This window comes from Pseudogymnoascus verrucosus, assembly GCF_001662655.1.
Source record: "Pseudogymnoascus verrucosus strain UAMH 10579 unplaced genomic scaffold scaffold_13, whole genome shotgun sequence".
Taxonomy (NCBI): Eukaryota; Fungi; Ascomycota; class Leotiomycetes; order Thelebolales; family Thelebolaceae; genus Pseudogymnoascus; species Pseudogymnoascus verrucosus.
In genome coordinates this window covers 242061-263324 of record NW_017263664.1, presented here as the reverse complement: position 1 = coordinate 263324, position 21264 = coordinate 242061, and the positions used below count along the sequence as shown (strand labels likewise).

The 21264-nt window shown below is 52.4% G+C and overlaps 9 protein-coding genes across 9 annotated transcripts; 5 read left to right on the top strand and 4 right to left on the bottom strand.

The window, feature by feature from the left end:
* Nucleotides 1-462: 462 nt before the first annotated feature.
* On the top strand, nucleotides 463-4860 carry GDE1 (Glycerophosphocholine phosphodiesterase). The gene is made up of 3 exons (XM_059463564.1): nucleotides 463-1075; nucleotides 1149-4393; nucleotides 4478-4860. The coding sequence occupies exons 2-3, from the start codon at nucleotides 1634-1636 to the stop codon at nucleotides 4643-4645; spliced, it is 2928 nt and encodes a 975-aa protein (XP_059319835.1). The 5' UTR covers nucleotides 463-1075; nucleotides 1149-1633; the 3' UTR covers nucleotides 4646-4860.
* A 335-nt stretch (nucleotides 4861-5195) lies between these two features.
* On the bottom strand, nucleotides 5196-8157 carry VE01_03760 (uncharacterized protein; the record flags this gene model as incomplete). The annotated part of the gene is made up of 4 exons (XM_018273244.2): nucleotides 7663-8157; nucleotides 6944-7587; nucleotides 6650-6849; nucleotides 5196-6598 (listed from the first exon to the last, which is right to left on the bottom strand). Exons 2-4 carry the CDS (start codon nucleotides 7303-7305, stop codon nucleotides 5196-5198), a joined length of 1965 nt encoding a protein of 654 aa, XP_018131969.2. The 5' UTR covers nucleotides 7306-7587; nucleotides 7663-8157.
* Nucleotides 8158-8323: 166 nt separating this feature from the next.
* On the top strand, nucleotides 8324-10089 carry ARP3 (actin- protein). Its single transcript, XM_018273243.2, has 5 exons — nucleotides 8324-8481; nucleotides 8559-8581; nucleotides 8635-8865; nucleotides 8916-9877; nucleotides 9934-10089. The coding sequence occupies exons 1-5, from the start codon at nucleotides 8447-8449 to the stop codon at nucleotides 10003-10005; spliced, it is 1323 nt and encodes a 440-aa protein (XP_018131880.1). The 5' UTR covers nucleotides 8324-8446; the 3' UTR covers nucleotides 10006-10089.
* A 30-nt stretch (nucleotides 10090-10119) lies between these two features.
* VE01_03758 (uncharacterized protein) lies at nucleotides 10120-11313 on the bottom strand (the record flags this gene model as incomplete). Its single annotated transcript, XM_018273242.1, has 1 exon — nucleotides 10120-11313. The coding sequence occupies one exon, from the start codon at nucleotides 11311-11313 to the stop codon at nucleotides 10120-10122; it is 1194 nt and encodes a 397-aa protein (XP_018131879.1).
* Nucleotides 11314-11477: 164 nt separating this feature from the next.
* Nucleotides 11478-13052, top strand: ADH1_2 (Alcohol dehydrogenase). The gene is made up of 3 exons (XM_018273241.2): nucleotides 11478-11857; nucleotides 11949-12033; nucleotides 12081-13052. The coding sequence occupies exons 1-3, from the start codon at nucleotides 11803-11805 to the stop codon at nucleotides 12994-12996; spliced, it is 1056 nt and encodes a 351-aa protein (XP_018131808.1). The 5' UTR covers nucleotides 11478-11802; the 3' UTR covers nucleotides 12997-13052.
* Nucleotides 13053-13498: 446 nt separating this feature from the next.
* VE01_03756 (uncharacterized protein) lies at nucleotides 13499-15246 on the top strand. Its single transcript, XM_018273240.2, has one exon. The coding sequence runs from the start codon at nucleotides 14065-14067 to the stop codon at nucleotides 14989-14991; it is 927 nt and encodes a 308-aa protein (XP_018131807.2). The 5' UTR covers nucleotides 13499-14064; the 3' UTR covers nucleotides 14992-15246.
* TFB4 (RNA polymerase II transcription factor B subunit 4) lies at nucleotides 15174-16805 on the bottom strand. The gene is made up of 3 exons (XM_018273239.2): nucleotides 16490-16805; nucleotides 15570-16442; nucleotides 15174-15523 (listed from the first exon to the last, which is right to left on the bottom strand). The coding sequence occupies exons 1-3, from the start codon at nucleotides 16533-16535 to the stop codon at nucleotides 15351-15353; spliced, it is 1092 nt and encodes a 363-aa protein (XP_018131882.1). The 5' UTR covers nucleotides 16536-16805; the 3' UTR covers nucleotides 15174-15350.
* A 132-nt stretch (nucleotides 16806-16937) lies between these two features.
* VE01_03754 (uncharacterized protein) lies at nucleotides 16938-19389 on the top strand. Its single transcript, XM_018273238.2, has 2 exons — nucleotides 16938-17810; nucleotides 17872-19389. Exons 1-2 carry the CDS (start codon nucleotides 17034-17036, stop codon nucleotides 19246-19248), a joined length of 2154 nt encoding a protein of 717 aa, XP_018131881.1. The 5' UTR covers nucleotides 16938-17033; the 3' UTR covers nucleotides 19249-19389.
* Nucleotides 19276-21257, bottom strand: TRM2 (tRNA(m5U54)methyltransferase). The gene has a single exon (XM_018273237.2). It carries the CDS (start codon nucleotides 21250-21252, stop codon nucleotides 19378-19380), a length of 1875 nt encoding a protein of 624 aa, XP_018131886.2. The 5' UTR covers nucleotides 21253-21257; the 3' UTR covers nucleotides 19276-19377.
* Nucleotides 21258-21264: the final 7 nt, after the last annotated feature.

Below are 21264 nucleotides of genomic sequence, written 5' to 3'. Positions count from 1 at the left end.
GTACATTCCTCTTTGCTACTGTACTGTAGCTGCGGACAAAGGGCGGTGATGATGGCGGGGTGCATATATCCAGATATATCTACGTAGATATGCCTCTTACAAGCTGGGGATAAAGGGCGGCCATGATGGTGGAGTGGATATATCCAGATATATATCCACGTATATTACTACCTGTGGACACGATGACGGCGGAGTGCATATATCCAGTCTGGAGTGCATATAACCCCATTCTCAAGGGCAGATACGCGGTCCTCGGAGTGCTCTAATCCAACAGGATACCCTCCCTCTACTTAAACCTCATGTACCTGCATCGAATTTCTTAGTTTCTACAGTAGTGTCCCACAGTAGCTCACAGCTGACTCAGAGTACATAACCCCCCCGTCCCTTCCAAGTCTCTGCCCCTCCCTCCACCCCCCCTCCACTCTCCTCCACCCCCCTCCCAAAGGCGGTGAGTACATCAACCACGCCGCCGATACGCGACGGGCGGCAGAATAACATTTCCAGCCAGTCATCGGCGTCAGGCGGGACACGGCCTTTTCTGCCGGCGTCGAGCGGCGCGGATGAGAGTCAGTTGTCCCATCTCCCTCTTCTACTGCCCTACATTTCCCTACGATCCCTCCAATAATCCCGACATTCTTTGTTTGAAATCTTTCTCTTCTCCATACATCCTTCCCATACACCCGCACGCACCCTATACACTCGACCCGCCCCTCACGATCAGCAGCTCCTCTTTCCTCCTGCATCCGTAGCGCCACTTTGCAGGGATATTATTGTCACTCTGACCTCCCTCGTGGCCCCATTGTTTGACCCTCGGGATAGGACTCTGAGAAGCTCGAGCTGCATACAAGTTGCTGTATACAGCTGTACTTGCTCTTGAATCTTCTTTCTTTTACATCCCGCTCTCAGGGACCCAGCTTCCGTTCATCGGCGAAAAACTCTCATATATCTCAATGGACCACCTTCTGTTGACCTTTTGTCTCATCCTGTCCTTTGACCGCCACCCGGCGCTGCAACTCACCGCCCATTAACGTTGCTGCTGCTACGCCTCATAACACATCATGAAGTTCGGTCGCAAGTAAGTGCATCCTCCTCTCACTCACACATTCACCTCATCTACGTCCCATACGCTGACCGCTCCCCCCCCCCAGCCTCCCCCGAAACCAAGTTCCCGAATGGGCATCCAGCTACATCAACTACAAAGGGCTCAAGAAGCTCATCCGAGCCATCGCCGCGGAACCCGACCACGCCGATCTGGCAGGTCCGCACTCATGAATCCACAAACTTCCCCCCGGACACCCCCCCTCTGACCTCTCCAGAATTCTTCTTCTCCCTCGACCGCAACCTCGAGACCGTCGACGAGTTCTACAACCGCAAGTACAGCAAGGCGTCCCGTCGGCTGCGCCTGCTCGAGCACCGCGACCATGACGACCTCGAAGAGCTGCGCGCGGCGCTGCTGGATCTGCGCGGGCAGTTGCGGAAGCTGCAGTGGTTTGGGGAGGTGAATCGGAGGGGGTTCCTGAAGATCACGAAGAAGTTGGATAAGAAGATCGAGAGCTCGTTTATACAGAAGTCGTATATCGCGTCGCGCGTGGATCCGAAGCAGTTTGCCACGAATCAGGCGCTGGCGGAGAGTATGAAGTCGATTAATGATTGGTTGTCGGCGCTGAATGATGCGAAGACCCCGGAGAGCAAGTCGATACACTCGGTGCATAAGCCGATGCTGAACTTGCCGTCTGGGTTGCTGGAGACGGTTAAGGGGGCAGTGAAGAATGACGATGCGTCTATACTGAAGGAGATACTGGCGACTGCTGAGTTTGATGCTGGAGATCCTGCGTTGAACAGCCTCGAGCTGACGCTCCTCCAACGCTCCATCTCGAGCAAGTCAAAGAAGTGCATTGACTTCCTTTTAGCGGAAGTCAAGGACTTTGACGAGCCGGATGATATCAACCAGCGGAATTGCCTGCATCGTTTGGTTCTGGCTATCAACAAGACGAACAAGGACCAGGCTGCTCAGTTACTCGAGACGAACCAGTTCATCCATCCAGCTGCTCAGCCTCTCCTAGGCCCGCGCGCCAGCAAGTGCGCCGAAGCTGAAACCCCGAGCCTCGATGGCGAGACGGTTAATATGTTATCGTACGTGCTGGAGAGGATGAAACCTTCCCAGTACAACGCCATCGCAGCCAAAGACTCATATGGCCGACTACCACTTCATTACGCTGCACAGCTCGGCATCGTTGTCGTCTGCGAGGTTCTGATGAAGTTTATGCGCGAATGGGGCCTGTTCAATGTTGACAACGGAATCGATGCGCCGGAGTGGCAAGATCATGAGGGTCTGGCTCCGCTGCATTTGAGTGTTGTCGGTGGGCATTATCTTACATCCAAGGCGCTCTTTGAAGCTGAGGGCGTCACTGGAAAGGCGGCTAGAAGCTCAAAGTCCAGCGCCGTCTTGAATCTCGCCACAAAGTCGAATTACTACAGGATTGTCCGTCTCTTGGTAGACTCGGGTGTTGACGTGAACTGGCAAGATGCCGCCGGCGAGACGGCCCTACACGTCGCTGCCAGATTCGGTCATGTCGAGTGCGCGAAGATCCTTCTCGATGGCACTGTGGAGCAGAAGGCGGATCCGGATGTCTGCGAGAAGTATTTTGAGTGGACGCCTGTGCATATCGCGGCCGTTGACGGACACCTTCCTATCATCGAGTTGCTCGTGGAAGCTCATGCGGATGTCAACAAAGAGGACTCTTCTGGGTGGAATGCGCGTGAGCATGCTGCGCTGAGAGGGCATATTGATATCGCGGAGCTGCTAGCTGAATATATAACGCATGACGCGGAATCCCTTGACGGTAGCACCGGGTTGACTGGTTCGCCTCCTGGTATAGCTTCTCTGGAAGAGAGGAACTCGTTGACTACCGTTAAGGAATCGAACCCCGTCAGGGCGTTTGGTCATCGTTATCTAACGGATCAGAGCATGGTTCTCGTCAGCCTCGGATCAATGGACATGCGCAAGCCAAACGACGCCGTAAACCTCGAAAAGATCCCCATCGCCGAAGCCCACTCCACCCAGCTCGACACCGCACTATCAATCCTCGTCTCCGCCGTCGGCGCCGAAGGCGATCAAACCACAATCGACCTCCCCGTGCAAGAAAACATCGCCACAGAACCCTTCACCTTCCTCACCAAAGACCCCTCGAAAGTAAAGCTCCTCTTCGACCTCGTCCCCACCTACTCCGGAAACCAGAAACACAAGCTCGGCCGCGCTGTCGCGCTCCTCTCCTCTATCCGCTCCACCGTCGGCTCGAAGCGCGCAAACCTCGCAGGCGACCTATCTGTCCCCATCGTGGCGGCTGACACCCTCGAGGTGCTGGGGACTGTGAACTTCAATTTCCTCATCATCACGCCCTTCTCGCACCCTAACATGGAGATCACAGAGACGCAGACGTACTGGAAGAGCCTGACGTCGCCTATGGTGATCGGACACCGGGGGCTGGGAAAGAACCAGACAGCGAATAAATCCCTGCAGTTGGGGGAGAATACGATTCAATCCTTCATCTCTGCCGCGAACCTGGGTGCGAATTACGTGGAATTCGATGTCCAGCTCACTAAAGACCATGTACCCGTGATCTATCACGACTTTTTGGTTTCAGAGACGGGAATCGATGCACCAGTGCATACCCTGACACTCGAGCAATTCCTCCACGTCAACGACACACCCACACGCTCTCAACCGCCCTCCCCTCTCCGCAAAGCCGATACCCCCTCGCAAGCCCTGCCCGTCCTCCCCGCGCTAACCCCGCGCCCGCGCTCCCTCTCAGTGGGGTATACGCCGACGGACATGAATACGGCGATGGAGGAGCGGATGAAGTACACGCACGACTTTAAGGCGAATGGGTATAAAGCGAATTCGCGGGGACGGTTTATTCAGCAGCCTTTCACGACGCTGGAGGAGTTGTTTAGGAAACTGCCGGAGAAGGTGGGGTTTAATATCGAGTTGAAGTATCCGATGTTGCATGAGAGTGAGGAGCATAATATGGATGCCTACGCTGTCGAACTTAACTCTTTCACTGATGCTGTGCTCGCCCAAGCGTACGAGCTTGGCGGCCAGCGCCACCTGATCTTCTCGAGTTTCAACCCGGATGTGTGTCTCGTTCTCTCCTTCAAGCAGCCTAATTTCCCCATCCTGTTTTTGTCAGATGCGGGCGCGTCGCCGGTCGGCGATATAAGGGCGAGTAGTCTGCAAGAAGCGATCCGGTTCGCGAGCCGCTGGAATCTCCTTGGGATTGTGGCGCAGGCGGCGGCGTTTTGTGCGGCGCCTAGGTTGGTGAAGGTGGTTAAGGAGCATGGGCTTGTTTGTGTGAGTTATGGGGTGCAGAATAATGATCCGAAGATGGTGCAGGTTAGTTCCCCCGTCCCCCCCCCCCCCTATTATGGAGATGAGGTGCAAGGAGATGAGAGGAAATGCTGACGTGTGTGAAAATAGCTACAAGTAAAAGAAGGCATAGACGCCGTCATAGTCGACAGCGTCCTCGCGATCCGGAAGGGTCTTCAACAGAGCGAGGAACTGGCTAAGGAGGCGAGCGAGGGGGTTATTGCTAAGGCTGTGCAGGCTGTGAATGGGGGTGTTGCGGTAGATGTTGCAGTGGAGTAGGTTGGATTGCATTACCGACTTAGCTTCTCGATAGAAGTGATAGAAGTGGTAGAGGAAGATGATGCGTGGCCATGGTATATCTTGGCTTGGATGATGCATTGCATTGCGTTACTACTGGTATAGTTGGGATAGATCCTATTTTGGGGGGGGGGTGGCTGGTAGTAGACAGTAGATCCTACAGTTCCTGAAATACATTTTTATGACATTCCTGGCAGTACAAGCCAGTTGAATAAGTCTACAATACCTGTCCCTTCATAATTCTTTGTCATGCCCCACCCTTAAAAGTTCTGACCATCACAACCACACGAGAGAAAGTATCATGTAAAGTTTCCATTCCACTCACTAACTCCGAGTCTACTCGCTTGGAAAACTAGGGACGAAAAGACCACTACGGACAGTGAGCGAGGCAATCTGATGCTTCCCCACCTTGCTCAACCAACCGGACATCCCACTAGCAGATGTCCCCCTTCCCCCCCCCCTCCCATTCATTACTGTCCACACACCCATCCTCACCCATACCCCCCACCACCCCCTACCATTTAACGGCAAACTACCCATCAACCTTAATCTTCCTCCCCCCCTGCACCACAACCCCCGTATCCCCAATCCGACTCATAACGCACTTCGGCTCCCTCTCCCCCGAATGCATGCTCGCCAGCGCAAACGAATCCGTATTATGCGCGAAATGCAAAAAATACCCCTCCGGCATCTTCTTGACAGCCATGACGCCGATCGCTCCCGCAGAGTGACTGTTCTTGACACCAGGGTGCTCCATGAAGTCGTTGAGGACGAAGGACTCCATGGCGTCCTCTTCGTTGGTCTCGGTGTTAGTGCCGCCGCGGCCGCGCTTGGTGCAGAAGTAGAGGCGCTCGGCGCATTTCTGGGAGGCCATCGTGGTGGCCATGTGCTCGCCGGTGCCGCTGGTGACGGCGGCGACGGTGACGTTTTCCGAGTCCTCGAAGTCGGCGGGGATGACGGCTGTGCCGACGCCGACGAGGGCGGCTGGTCCGACGCGACCGCGGTGCTTCATGCCGATGCCGCCGGAGGATGAGCCGGCGGCGATGTTGCCGAAGATGTCAATGGCGATGGCGCCGACGGTGTCGGTGATGCGGTCTTCGTCAATGTCGGAGAGCATGAAAGCAGGGAAGGGCTTGGGAGTCTCGTCTTCGGGCTCTGGCAGCGTAGCGGGCTCTTGTGTTTCATCAGAGCCATCGGTGCCTTTGCGTTGCTTGCCGGTAGGAGGGCGTGCCAGACCGGATGGTGCATCAGAAACACTTTTAGATGGTTCTTCAGCCGCATCCACATTTGTGTTTGGTTTAAGCAAAGAGGGAGTACATGTTCCATGTCCTTTACTGGAACGGCTACCGCTGTACCTGGGGCGCTTGGCCGAGTGCATGGATGGACTGACGGGAATACGGGATTGCGTGTTTGACTCATATTGATTTTTTTTGTCTGGAGTCCTTGGTGTTTTCTGGTTGGTCGAGGCTGGAATCCTGGTTGGGAGCATATCATGCTCAGATTGGGAAACATCCTGCATCTTGTCCTCTGCAAAAGTCGACGGCGATGCTGCCTGAGGAGTACCTGGTTGGCCTTCGTTCCATGTAGCACTCATGAGTGCGTTGAAGTGATCTCTTCTTTGCTTATCACGAACTCTTTCTTCGTATTCATGATCAACCACTTCCTCGCCTGGGCTACCTGGGCTACCTGGGCTACCTGGGCTGTTGGGAGTGCGGGGAAACCCAGCTTTCCTCAGGTCCTCTCGCCAGCGGATAAATCTTTCTCTGGCGTTAGTAGACACGAGTGCATCGTGGTGAACTATGTCCATCCCATGCTCAAACCCAAACTCTGTTGCACCATCGGCTATCAACAGGTTTGGTGGTACTCTTCTGAGCGACAATGGGCGGTTGGACTCTTCTAGAATAATTCGGGCGAGGTGGATCGGATTTTTAATTTCTTGTACAAATGTCAGCATGGCCACAAGTTCACTTGGTGTTCTGAACCTACTCGCAACGGCGCCACAAGCTCCACTCCGACCCAGATGGTCAACAACTGTTGCATCGCACTCGACAACGCCCTCGATTGTGAGGTTACTTCCGTATCCAGCATTGGTGATTTCTTTGTCTTCAAGGACTTTGATTGCTGCTTCGACTGCATCGACCGCAGTGGCACCTCCACGAAGAAATCTCATCGCAACTATGCATGCGCTAAAACATTGTTAGCACAATCTGTGTGTGACATCTCCCTGACGGATGTTGTTTCTCAGAAGGAAGGGAATGTTAGCGGCATAGGTAAACTCACTCTGCACATGCAGCGAGATGTATTTTCTCATTCGTGGTGCTGTGATATCCAGCACCAGCATGGACGAATATGGCCGCCACCGGAGCATGACTCTGTCGATTTAACCCCGGCCGTTTTTCCCCAGCGCCATCCATTGCGGCGCCAAGTACTGGCCTAGGGGGTGACGCCTGGAGTCGGATATAACCCAGAACGCGTTGTTCTTTGTACCCTGGAAATGGCCTCGAAATAATCTGGGTTAGGCTTGTATTTGTGTTCCTTACGTGGTCATGGACTCGACTTCGGATGATTCTAAAGTGGGTTCGAGCGTGGTCAAGCCTTCTAGAGAGGATGTGGCGTCTGGAAGCTGTCTCTGGTTTTTGCATAGAGTGGACCAACTGTGAGGTCAACAAAGGTTGCAGGAACAATTATACGAGAAATGTGGATGATTTCTTGGTGCGTTCGGCTGTGAAGTAGGCGAATTTGCGAGGTAACAGGCGAAATCAACATGAAGGCTGAGGAATTCTTGTCCGGTGAGTTGCCTGGCGTTTAGCTCACCGGCGATGTGTGAACTCGTCACTGAGACTGGTGTGCAAGCGGTTGGTTATGTGTGAAAGGTCGAGATTGAAGGATGGGAAACACTATGAAGATCAAAACAAAGAGACGACCTGGGAAATATTGCAGTATCAGCCTCCAAGTGCTTAACGGGGACGCCCAAGAACGTTGAGATACTGGCAACAAACCGGAGCTCTTTGTACAACAGACACGTCTGTTGACCGTCTCATGGAATCCGCACAGAAAGACCCAAAATCAAGAATTCTAGGTTGAATCGGAGAAACAACTGCTATGCAAACGAGCAGCACGTATATGGACAAAAGATCCGTTATACAGAGTCTTTTTATGAATGGGGAGGCCAGGCGGCTTGACACAACAGCACGGGATTTCAGGAAACTTATAATGACAGTGACAAAAAAGGGATAAAGAATGATTGGGAATGAATGATTTCGGTAGAGATGAGATATTTGATGGAGATGAGGCCAAAGAGGAGGAGGCCGAGTAGGGTGATGAGAAGATCCCTTGCTCGGCTTCAATGGAGGACAGAAGCTGCTTGGAGAGACTTATCTACCTTATCTCCTCATCACTTACTCGCAGCTGCCATGGCGTGCAAGTATATTGTCCAGTTATTGACAGATTATTGACACTGGGCAGCTCTTTCTTATTTTGTAAACTGTGAGATGCGGCAGCGAACTGTCAGTCGCTCCTCATAACTTTCAGATATAACAATCCACGGTCACGTGATACGCAGCCACCAGCCTCCAACTTCTCCAGCCTCACGCTAAATCCATGGTGGGGCGGCTTCCGATAGGCTGCGTCGCCCACCAGCTTCCGTCGTCATCCAAACCTCGAAGGTAACAACTTCCTTGCGACGCTGACGCCGCTGCTATATATCTCTACAACAGCTTCATCCATTCTCATTGAAGCTGTTGGTATATTGAGCGCCTGAAGACCCCCCCCCCAACCCCCAAGATGGCGAACCATACCCCCGCCGTTGTCATGGACAAGTAAGCACTTTTACCCCACTCCTCCCCCAATGGACCGCTGCCTGTGGCATTGTAAGACATACTGACATTTTATACAGCGGCACAGGTTTCTCGAAGCTCGGTGAGAGGGAATGAAAGCCCGGAATTGGGACGCAACTGACCATATCTCTCTAGGGTTCGCTGGAAATGACTCGCCGTCCTTCGTATTCCCTACCGCCATCGCGACCAAGGGCGGGGCACCAGGAGCCGGAGGCACTGGATCTGGCCGCCCAGGTGTCGGAGCGAAGCCATCGTTTCTCACTGGTGGAACTGGGTCAGGTGGTGGAAACCTATCTATGAAGAGAGGGACAGAGGACCTGGACTTCTTCATCGGTGACGAAGCCTTGGCAGCCGCGAATGGACCAGGTACGTTGTAGTTTAGTCGTTGGAGGGGAGTGAGACTAACTTTAGCGCAGGATATGGAATTCACTATCCCATTCGCCACGGTCAAGTTGAGAACTGGGATCACATGGAGCGCTTCTGGTCGAACTCGATATTCAAATACCTGCGCGTTGAGCCAGAAGACCATCACTTCCTGCTCACCGAGCCCCCGCTAAACCCACCTGAGAACCGCGAGAACACCGCCGAGATCATGTTCGAATCGTTCAACTGCGCCGGTCTATACATCGCTGTCCAGGCAGTGCTCGCCCTCGCTGCCTCGTGGACCTCCTCCAAGGTATCCGACCGGTCTCTTACCGGAACGGTTATCGACTCTGGTGATGGTGTTACCCACGTCATCCCCGTTGCCGAGGGATACGTTATTGGTTCCTCTATCAAGTCCATCCCAATCGCCGGTCGTGATATTACCTACTTCGTGCAATCCCTGCTGAGAGACCGCGGCGAGGCCGACTCGAGCTTGAAGACTGCCGGAGAGATCAAGGAAGAATACTGTTACGTTTGCCCCGATATTGTCAAGGAGTTCAGCAGGTTCGACAAGGACCCCACACGTTTCGTGAAGCACCTTGTCACCCAGCCCGGCGGAAGGAAGGTCTCGGTCGATGTTGGCTACGAGCGTTTCCTGGCCCCCGAGATCTTCTTCAACCCCGAGATCTACTCCTCCGACTTCCTGACCCCCCTCCCACAAGTGGTCGACACCGTTATCCAAACCTCGCCCATCGATGTGCGTCGTGGTCTCTACAAGAACATTGTCCTGTCTGGTGGATCCACTCTCTACAAAGATTTCGGCCGCAGGTTACAGCGCGATATCAAGCACCTCGTCGACGCACGCATCCGCGCCTCGGAAGCGAAGAGCGGAGGCGCAAAATCTGGCGGCCTGGAGGTACAGGTTATTACGCACAAGCGCCAGAGACACGGCCCATGGTTTGGTGGAAGTTTGTTGGGACAGACGCCCGAGTTCAGGAGTTACTGCCACACCAAGGTATGTGCCATCGAGTACTATAAATATCTTTTAGATGCAGCACTAACATTTTATAGGCGGAGTATGATGAGATAGGCCCCTCCATTGTGCGGAGATTTGCTCTGTTGGGAGGTCCAGGTGGCTCATAGAGTGAGACGAGTGCGGGAGGTACTGGGTGAGATAGGGGGGGAGAAAAAGCTATAGATACTGTAGTTTCAAGCGCCATTGACAGTTTATATTGACTTACATGCTACGGCTGGTGACTATCCTGCCTGACAAAGCCTTACACATTCCAAAAACGCCAGATCCTCATCAGCGTAACCGGCCTCTGTTAGAGTGGATTCTACTGCCTCCCAGTCCAGAGGGATGTCAGGCGCCATGGCCATGTTCCTCGCTTTCAGTGCTTTACGCTCCTTTTTAGCAAGCTTTGCAGCTCTCTTTTCTTCTGTGGTACTTCCGTTGCTACCCATACCTTCATCCCACCCCTGTCTCTGAAGCTCCCCTCTGATTACATTTTTAACTACCTTCTTAAGTTCCTTAAGCAATTTATTCTGCGCCGGAGTGCGTTTTCCGGCCTTGTTGTTTTGGTTAATCATAAACTCGGTTTCCACGCGTCTGGCTGCCTCGGCTTCTACTGCAATTGCGACCGGGATATGGTCTGCTCGGTTTTTGATGCGAAAACCCTGCTCGCGCACCGCATCTTGAAGAGCTCGTTCTTTCTCGGAGAGACTTCGTTCTAGTTCTTGCTGCGGCTGCAGCCAGTACTGATCAAGGCACTCGTCAACCACCCCCGCAAGCGTTCTAACCTTTTCTTGGAGCACCCGTAGCACACGGATTTGTTTCTCGCCCTGTTTCACGCTTGCCCATTTATTAACATAGTCAGACACAGCTAATGCCGCTCTCTTTTCAGCATTTTGATACTCCAACCCCTGTCCCGATGTGAATCCCCTCTCTGCGTCCATGACAGAATCCCACAGCATTATAGTGGATTCCAATGATAGCTGGTAATGTTCCCCACTGTGACTGTGGAACTCCTGTAGAACGTCAAATGGGACTTGTTTCCTAGAATCCAGCCTCACATAGCTCCGAGGTTTCGGCATCTCAGATGCATCCGTCTCTGTGCCGACTAGATTTACCTTTGCTCGATTATCGGTAGTATCCCAATGATTCCCAGAGACTGGTATGTACATTCGGGGGTCAACGGTTTTGTCGATAGACGAGGTGATGGTGACAATATGAACATGCCCATCTGACTGCCGGTGTATGACGACCACTGGGTGATGTTGATACAGCCATTCTCTGTCAACTTCATGGTGCGTATCCAAGCTCCATTTTTTATACGGCTTAAAATTATACACCCGCCCAACACAGTTCCTGGCAGATTCTATCTCCAAGGTTGCTGGAGACGCTGCTCGACCTACATTGGTACCAGAGCTAGAGCTTGATTCCGGACTCATTTATGGCACTTTTTTTGGCACAGGATTTGGTAATTTAAATGAATAAAACGAAGATTGAGGCCATGCATCTAGTACAGGATTTCTGTCCATTATATTTGGGGGTCATGGCCTGGTTGAGGTCACGATGACGGCGAGTTGCCAAGAGACCCTTACAATGGCAGCGGTCCCAGGGTTTTGATAACCCCTAGTCCCCTAACATACTCTATTTAATTCGCTCTGAGATTTTACATACAATTGGGCAAGAGAGTGATTTAAGACGGATATTTCCATCATTGGTGCTTAGGAGAAAGTTATAGCCTTGTCGCGACACCACCTACGTAATGGGACCTGAAAGTCACCTGTTCTCGCATTCAGTATGCTGTCATTCGGGACCATGACTTTGTTTCCCTAAATGCCTGAAATAATCCCGTATTATAATTTCTAGCTACAGGCCAGCCTTGCATTTGCAGTTACCAAGTCGACTACGTTGGTCACGGGGAATCACAGACTATGGACAATTTACCAGATACTCAATGGGCACAAGTTGCCCAAGGGCCCGGTGACGGTAGGCACTACCTCTTGTTATCTCTTCCTGTTTCTCGACATGATCTTTCCTCATCTCATGTCAATGAAAGGCAGTCACTAAACTGTCCCAGAGTTCGAATACAAAAAGGTCCCTGTCCCTATTCCCGGCCCAGATGAAGTCCTAGTTAATATAAAATTCTCCGGGGTTTGCCATACGTGCGTCTCTTTTACTCATATTGCATATTAAAGCACTGACAGAATAGCGACCTACATGTTCTGGCCGGAGACTGGCCTCTCAAAACCAAATGGCCCCTAATCGGAGGTCATGAAGGTGCGGGCGTCGTAGTCGAGCGTGGAGAACTCATCAGCGATGTCAAAATCGGAGACCATGTCGGTGTAAAATGGCTGAACGGTTCCTGTCTCTCTTGTTCCTTCTGCCAGGCTTCAGATGAGCCGTTGTGCCCAAAGGCGATTCTGTCAGGGTACACGGTTGATGGCACCTTTCAACAGTACTGTATTGCGAAGGCCGCACATGTCGCACATATCCCACCAGATGTTGACTTGGCGTCTGTGGCACCCATTCTCTGTGCTGGGATCACGGTTTATAAGGCACTGAAAGAATCGAATGCCCGTCCTGGACAGACCGTTGCCATTGTCGGAGCAGGAGGTGGGCTCGGAACGCTTGCAATTCAATATGCGAAAGCGATGGGCCTCGAGGTGCTGGCGATTGACGGTGGCTCCGAAAAGGGAGAACTATGCAAGAAACTCGGCGCAAAGTCTTATATCAATTTCAAGACCACAAAAGATATCGTAGCGGATGTCAAAGCAGAAACCGACGAGCGCGCAGGCCCCAACGCCGTGTTACTGATTGCGCCGTTCGAGAAGCCGTTCCAGCAAGCCAGCGAGTATATACGACCACGTGGGACGATTGTCGCGATAGGAATGCCCGCGGATGCGATCCTTCGGGCGCCTGTGTTTGAAACGGTCGTCAAGATGATCACGATTAAAGGGAGCTATGTTGGGAACAGGCGCGACACGGCGGAGGCGATCCAGTTCTTTGCGCGGGGGTTGATTAGTGCCCCGCTTGAGGTGATGGGACTCAGTCAGTTGCAGGAGATATTCGAGAGATTACGCGCGGGGAAGGTAGCGGGGAGGATAGTAGTTGACACGAGCAAGTAGAATATTGGGGGAGGATGAGCGGTTTGATCGACGAAGCGCGCGCGAGATGGCGGGAGCTAGAGTCGGGGGGCGTTGTTGTATGAGACAGGTATCATATTTTCTGTCAGTTCGTGGGGGTGAGGGGGGGGGGATTTGAACACAACGGAGGAAGTAGTGACAATAGTATCTCGAAGTTTGCGAATAGCTGATATAACTTATTGTCACTCTAAGTTTTCACAGCAACTATGAATAAACCAAGGCTTTTGAGCACTTGGTGCTGTAATTATCACGGTTGGTTGCTCAGAGATGAAATTAACATGTGAAGTCTTAGCAACTCTAAATGCAGTATCGGTTTCTATCGGACTTTGAGCAACATAGTAGAGTGCCCCTTTGATTCTTTAATCGCGCCATGTCTGTTGGATGTTGGCATCGACATGGAAATTCACTCATGAGGGGTTTGGCCGGCGGCCAACGGTTCCGAGCTAAGCGCTGCGCCTGCCCACCACCAACACCATAGCCGCCCAACATCTTCAAAACCAACATATGAAAGAAGGGAAAAACGATCATGAGATCTGTCAAGGTCGCAACCTTTTGCGACCCTTATCAGGGGATGGGGACCATTGTTGGCCGTGTGAGGCAGTTCTGAGGGATACATGGAATGGGAAACCCGTCCTATTGTCCCTTCACATCGACCCCGTGGGTTGACGCCCTCCAAGATGACGCGGCGATATTCTGATATTCAGTGTAAGTTGGCGCTTCAAAAGAGCGCTTGCCATGATGTTGGTCTGTCTTCGGTCTTTGCCAGACTTCGAAGGTGAGCGCCTACGATGGGCAGATTCAATCCACAGCCTCCGTCCGTTGGAGGTTTCATTTCAACCCTTATCTGTTGGAGGTGGTGTCATGCACACACATGTATATATATCACGACCTGCATCTGCATGATTAGGATCATTCTTCTGTAACACTCAACTGCATCTTCTATTGGCATCTCCCCAAGGCAACGCTGCAAGCCTCCGCATTCGGCCAACATCACCCCCACAAACCACTCACAAACCACTCACAAACCACCTACACACACCCATCATCGTCATGTCTCTGCCATACATTCTCTCTACCCCAACTACCCCACCACCACTCAATATGAAGGGCCACAAGTCCATTGAAGGCAAAGCCTTCCGCTTCAAGGCTCGCATCGACTGGCCCGCCGCCGCACGCAGCGAGCTCGGCTTCTGCGACTCCTTCTTCCTGCACCCCGTCTTCGTGGTGCGCAAACTAGGCCACGACCGCGCCGAAGTGGTCTCCCTGACCTCGACCCGGGACGATTCCGTCGACCCGCGAAACTACCTCCAGATCGCGACGCCGAACTGGATGAAGAAGCAGACTGGCCCCAAGCTCAACCTCGTCAATACCCCAGGATGCGTGACGCAGCTTCCAAAGACCAGCTGGGTGCGCTTGGACAAGTGTCGCGAGGTGCCGCTTGATATCTTGCAGCAGTGGATGAGGGATGATGGCGTGCAGTATATGCTGCGCAAGGAGTCGAGGGAGAAGTTGTATCGGTTCGTGAGACGCGCCGAGTCAGGGTGGATTGATGACAGGGAGGAGGAACAGTTCGGCTCGCCACAGTTCAGTTTGCTGGAGTTTGGTCCGTCCCCGTTCTCTTCGCCGCAATTCACGTTGCCGCGCACTCCACCACGCACCCCGTCGCCGTTCCCGATCTATGAGATGCCAGGAGACAGCTTTCCTGAGGTTGGAAACCGATTCCCAGGATGGGGCGGCCTGAATGTTGTGGAGGGCGACCCTTTCCTTGACCCTTGTCACTGCAAGCGACCGGGTGCACCGATGCCGATGCCGACGCCGAAGGAGAGGAAGAGCTTGGATGTCGACGAGTTAGTAAAGGCCTTGAGAGACCTGGAAGGAAGGGTGGATCAGCTGCACAACGCGCTGAGCCTCTTGCAGATCGTCTCTCAGTCTGGCAGTCGACAGAATCAGAGGACCGAAGCGTGGGATATCCTTTGAAGAAGGAGAGAGAGCCTTTGAAGGGGGAGAGAGCCTTTGGCGAGAGAGGAGCCTTTGAAGAAGGTGGGAGTCTGTGAAGAAGGAGCATTGTATCAACACTGGACCATATTTCTTTCTCTTATATCATTAGCGAAGGCCGAGGCAACATTTGATAGAGGACAGTCGTTTCTAGAATTGGCGCTCGGTAACAGGGATCTGGCGTTTTGATTACTTAGTTAGCTAGATCTTAGTTGAATATTATAGCCATATACTTGTACACATTCTGTGTTTATTCACCCACTGTGCACCACAATCACAATAACATCCTGATATCCTTTTATAACCTGTCTATTATAGGACAACCGAGTAAAAAATACACATTATTCGCCGGGCACTGGTGTCCCAACATTTGAGCCAGACTCGGTACCATTAACAATCCTCCTCTTCTTCTTCTTTTTCCTCGGCACGACCGCTGGTTTTGCGCCGTAGTTGCCGAGGGCGAGATGTGTTCCGCATGTAAGGCAAATCGCACCTTCCGGGGGCGAGCAGAATACTACATATGTTAGCGGTGCCAGATATGTATGAGGGGAAGGACGTACTGCTTAGGCAAATGCTGCATACAAACCCGACGTCAACCACATTCCTGTGGCAGAAACAAGCCGCTCTGAAGTCAACCACCTCTTGTGTTGGAGATATTAGATGTGTCCGCGCGCTCTGATCGGGGAGAAAACCGAGCATAAGAGATTGAAGGAGGCCTTGGGGGTTGCGTAGTTGCATGTAGGTTCCATTCGTGGCGTCGGAAGCCTGTTGCAGGAACACGGTATCTCCTGATAACTTGAGAATATCGATTGGGATCCGCAGTCGTTGGGCCGCGAATGTGGTGTTCATGATAGGGATGTATTGATGTGCTAAGTCTCCTGATACGGAGATGACGAGGATGCGGCACAGGAGCCCTCGGGGGGCATCATCTGTGGGGTTCTCACTTCCGTCGGGGTGGGACTTGCCGCTGGGAGAGACACCGGACTCGTTGTAGGTCACTGTGGCCTTGTTCGAGTATGAAAGTGCGAGGGTCAGCGCCCCAGCCATTTGGGTGGTGGTTGTGGAGGCGACGTCTTCTGTAGTCGTCGAGTCGATGAGCTCTCGTAAGGAAGTGAGAAGGTCGTACTCGATAAGAGAGAATGGGCGGTACTTGTTCGCGTCGTTTGGGGCCTTGGTCGTGCGATCATGCCCATCGGTCATCGCTGTATCTTCTCCAGCCCCGCGCGCACTGGGAGGGCGGGGATAGAGCCATGCCGCACGATGGCTGTGGCTTGCGACAACTGCCACCTGGTTGGAATTGTTGAAGGCTAGATGGGCATTTATGAATACCATAAGATTGGCGACGGCTTTGGAAAGAGGTAGGGTATCATGGAGGAGCGCCCAGGCATGGGGATTCGTGTCGAGGACGATTGTTAGAAGTGACGGGGACTCCTCTGGAGAAGGGTTAGCGCTGGCATCCACCCAGGAAAGAATATAGTACCCGTTATTGTGCGCTCATAGTGATCAGACCCATCAACGGCGTTCATGGTGACGTTATTGAAGCCTTGAGGCCTGTCCTGTGGGAGCACTCGTAGACTGATTCCAAGTCGACTTCAGGCTGTCCACGAGGGTTGCCGTGGCTCAGACCCGTTTCGTCGACCACTTTTTAGTTTCTTTCATATGGCATCCGGAGCCTGTAGGTGGATTATAGATCACAGAAACGTTATATCGTCAAAATGGGTTCCGTCGCCTGCGACAGCCATGCAATGTCTTGATTTACATGCGTCGAGCGCGACTTTTTGGACTCTTTAGAGAGGCGACCGCGAATTTCCATTTCCGGACCCCAGTCAGCCGTCGCCTTGATGACGCCCTGCCATGTGACTTGACTAAAACCCAGAGAGCTTGGCTTATCAGTCCACATAGAGCTACGATAAGAGCGGCAGAAAGTGCCCCGCCATATTCGCTCATCATCATAATCTATCTCTCTCTTTCCTTTGTATCCCTTCATATCAACTATGGACCTTATATAAAGCAGCAATCAGAATATGTCTGATGAAGCTAATCCCCCGCTGCGGCAACCCACCGTCAAAGCTGGGCCAAATGTCGACTTCAGCAGATCCGAGTCAGTTAGTGATGAGGTTCTGGTTGTGCTCGCCGGCCTCGTCGAGGGCGGGCAGGATGACGACGAGACATGCCTTACTCTCGATGCGTTAACACGTCTCTTGAGCAGAGACGATAAGAGTAATCCCCCGGTGGGAGAAGAGCTGGCGCCTCTCATCGATGCCGACTGTTTCGACACCCTTGCCGCCTATCTGGATATGAGACAAGGAGATTCCATACGGGGACACGCAACCATGACACTCTCAGCATATCTTAAAGCTTCTGGCGAGCAGGGTCTCCATTTCCTAACTCGATTTTTTAAGGACAAAGTGCAGAAGGGTACATATGATGACTTCATCATCGCATTCTCAGTTGCGGCTTGTACATTTCCAGTCATACCAGATGTGTCTGCTGAGCTCTTCCTCAGCCCAGGGTTTGTCTATGGCCTGGGTCCTTTAATGAAGAGAAAGTGGAAGAGCAAGAAAGTGGAACAGGCATGTCTTGATATGCTAAATGTCGCTTGCATGCATGGTGCTTGCCGCGAGGCAATCCAGAAGTACTGCACGGAATGGCTGGAGGAGATCGTGGTTGAGGCGCCCAAGGCTATAGACGACTTGCATAAGTCGGAAAGATATGCTGTCGTCGAGGATGGGCCTCTTCAGCAGCGCCTACATACACCTGCCGTCAGGAATTTGGCTGCTGTTATATTGGCCAAGCTACAGGTAAGCTACCTGCAATACTGTATCCAAACATGGCAAGTAGATAAGCTAACTAGGTCTCCAGGCCGTCCCGTCAGCTCCAGCTGATTCGAAAGAAAAAATACAGCCAGCAGTGACAAACGTCGACGAACTGACAGATATCTTCAATCAATACCTTTCCACCAGCGACGAGTCGCTCCACAAAGGGTCAATAGAAGGCCTTGCATACGCCTCTTTGCAGCCAGTGGTAAAGGAGAAGATTGCCAATGACCCAGCTTTCCTTAAGAGCATACTTCATGTTCTCGAGACCAACCCTCCAAAGTCTTCTACGACGTACGGAGGTCTTTCCATTCTCGTCAATCTCACCACTTACCTTCCTTCGCTCACAGAAGAGCAAAAACGCATAACTCAACTGAAAGCCTACGCCAATGCCTCCCGCCCATCTCATGAGGCAGACCCTCTAAATAGTGATGCTCACGTCGCCGCCAGGTGCACCGCCGTTTTCAAAGCAGAGGCTATACCCGTCCTTGTATCTCACTCTGTACAAGGCTCTCTGGCATCCCTAAAACTCATTGTCCAGATTCTCCTGTCCATATCCCGCTCTTCCGAATTGCGCGGGCGTATTGCACAGCAAGGCGGAGTGAAGCTGCTCCTGCACGCATACAATCAATTTCCTGAGACGGACCAAAACGCTAAGAGGACAACAGCCCATGCACTTGCGAGAATTCTCATATCCACGAATCCAATCCATATCTTTGGTGGCTCAAATCCGCATCCGCTGAACCAAGCGATCCGGCCACTCATATCTCTCCTATCTGATGACCCAACGGCAGAGATACGGGATTTACTACCTGCATTTGAAGCGCTCCTTGCGCTCACGAATCTCGCGTCTGTTGACAACGATGCGCGAGATCCCATTATCCGTGATGGTTGGTCTAGTATCGACGAGCTCCTCTTGTCGAACAACACTCTGGTTACACGAGCCTCAGTGGAATTGGTCTGCAATCTGATGGAGAGCCCCACTGGTGTCGCTAAGTTTGCGGACGGGAGCAAACAGGCTAGCAATAGACTACACATTCTACTTGCTCTGGCTGATTCGGAGGACCTCGCAACCCGGCGAGCTGCAGGCGGTGCGCTAGCAAGCTTGACGCAGTGGGATACCGCCGTTACTGCGATTCTTGGACGCGAGCGGGGTGTAGCTATATTGCTTAAGTTGTGCAAGGAGGATGAAGAAGATTTGAGGCACCGGGGAGTCGTGTGTGTGTCGAATATGCTGAATGCACCAGGGGATGGAGGCGAGAAGGCCACCACAAAAGTGAAAGAGGCGGATGGCATAGAGGCGCTCAAGGAGTGCGCGAGGAAGAGTCGGAGCCAAGAGGTTTTGGAAATAATAGTAGAAGCGTTGCAAAGGCTCCTGGGGGATAGTGGTACGAAGTCTCTTCAACTAGCGGCGGCTGCGTAACCTGGGTCCGGAGCCTGAAAATTTGATCAAGCGTAAAGGGGTGGTAGGCATGTTATCATAATAGGTAGTTATTGACATTGTTGATCTTGTTCATTTGTCTATATACGGAGTTATACATCAATGAGACATTTATGCATCGCTTGTTGGCTTCACGCCCTCAACTGCGCCGGTTGCAATGATCCCCTCTGCATCGGCCACGTCTGCGCCTAGCTTATCTTCCACTCCCTCCATTACATCCGTAGCAATGATTTCTGGTAAAGGCTCATCAATCCTCGATAACACGGCAACACCCTCTACGTGCCCAGTTTGGGGGAAGAAGTCGAACCCTCTGATGCTCTCAATCTTATACCTCCTGCCCAACCCTCCATGTCCATCCTTTCCATTAACGTACCCGTGTACCATCACACCCACATCACGAGCTTGCGTGTGGACATTACAGCTCACATAAACCACTCTCCTTGGTCCGAAGCTGAGTAGTTGCCTAAGGAAACTATCGTCGCAGCCCTTTCTCGGCGGGTCAATCACTACTACCGTTTCATCTGCTGGGTATGTAACGGACTTGAAGAGTTCAGGGGCGTCAGCGGCGAGGAAAGAGGCTTTGGACTCGGGGATGTTGTTGAGAGCTGCGTTCTTGGAGGCGAAATCGATGGAGGCGGAGGAAATGTCGATGCCGGTGCTAGATTCGAAGAGGGAGGAGAGGGTGATAGTGAAGAGGCCAGAGCCGGAATAGGCGTCGATTAGATACTTGACTGGCAGCTCGCTCGAGGAAACGGGAGGGATGATATTTTCGCGGATGTACTGGGTAAATGGTGGGAGGATAGAGTTGTTGTTCTGGAAGAAAGCGCCAGCTGGGTTGGTGAAAGTGAAGTCCTCAATGTATTCGGTTGAGGTGGCGTTGTTGTCTGTGATGCACGTTTTGAGATCTGTAGTCTCAGTGCCTTCGACTGGGACAGCGATTGTGTTCTCCGGGATTGGTGATGGGAGTTCCGAGTTTGGCACTCGCTGAGTGGACTCGCGGAGCAGAATCGTAGCACCACGTTTGTACTTGTCCAACTCCACGGCCACGCGGGCGCGCTCACTCTTCATGCCCTTACGAACGGCGTCGGTGCCGATGGGACAGTCCTCAATGTCTAGAGTTATGCGGCGATTCTTCTGCATGAAGCCAATTTCTGGAGTCTTCTCAAAGGCCTTCTTTATGCCTTGCCTGGCGTCGGCGCGACTCCTATATCCTGGCGGTCCGTCAAAATGGGGTGTGAGCTTCGTGCGGTAGTTGTATTGTAATGGACTGCCCATGGTATTCAGAACAGCGGGCACCAGCTCAGTTGGAATATGTGAGAAGTTCTTGTATGCCTTTTCGACGATGGACTTCTTGTGGTCAAGTTGAGTGGAATAGTCGAGCATCTGGAATTGGCAGCCCGAGCACTTGGAGAAATACTGGCAGCCAATTCGACTATCATCTCGGAGTGGTGATGGTTCGACGACACTGAGGAAATCGGCGAGAGAGTAGTGGTGTTTCTCAAAATGCTTGATGACTTTGACTCGCGCAATGTCGCCTGGTGCCGTGAATGGGACGACGTAAATCTGGTCTGAGCCAGGGGCTACAGCCAACCCATCGCCCGTAGATGATATCTCCAACACTTTGACATCGAGTTCTGTGAATGGTGCTGGTAGGGTGGTCTTCGATTCTGACTCGCCCTCTGCGATGCTGCTGACTTCGCCATTCTTGGGGTCTTCGAGTCGCTGCCTCGAAAAGAGATCCGTCACATCTGCTAATAACACCTCTTCTGTTGACCCTTCCTTCACTGGTTTTTGTTTTTGTGTCTTCTGCCTCTTATTTCCACGGCCGCCTTGGTTCCCGCGCCCACCTTGGTGGTCTCTCTTGCGATTCTCGGCGCCCGCCGGCGCAATCTTTCGTTCTGTCTCCATTGGCCGGTAATTAAACTGTCTTACCGTTCTCAATGGTACGAACAGATTTCTAGAAATTGCCCTAGAAAGTTTGAACATTGAGGTTCGAAT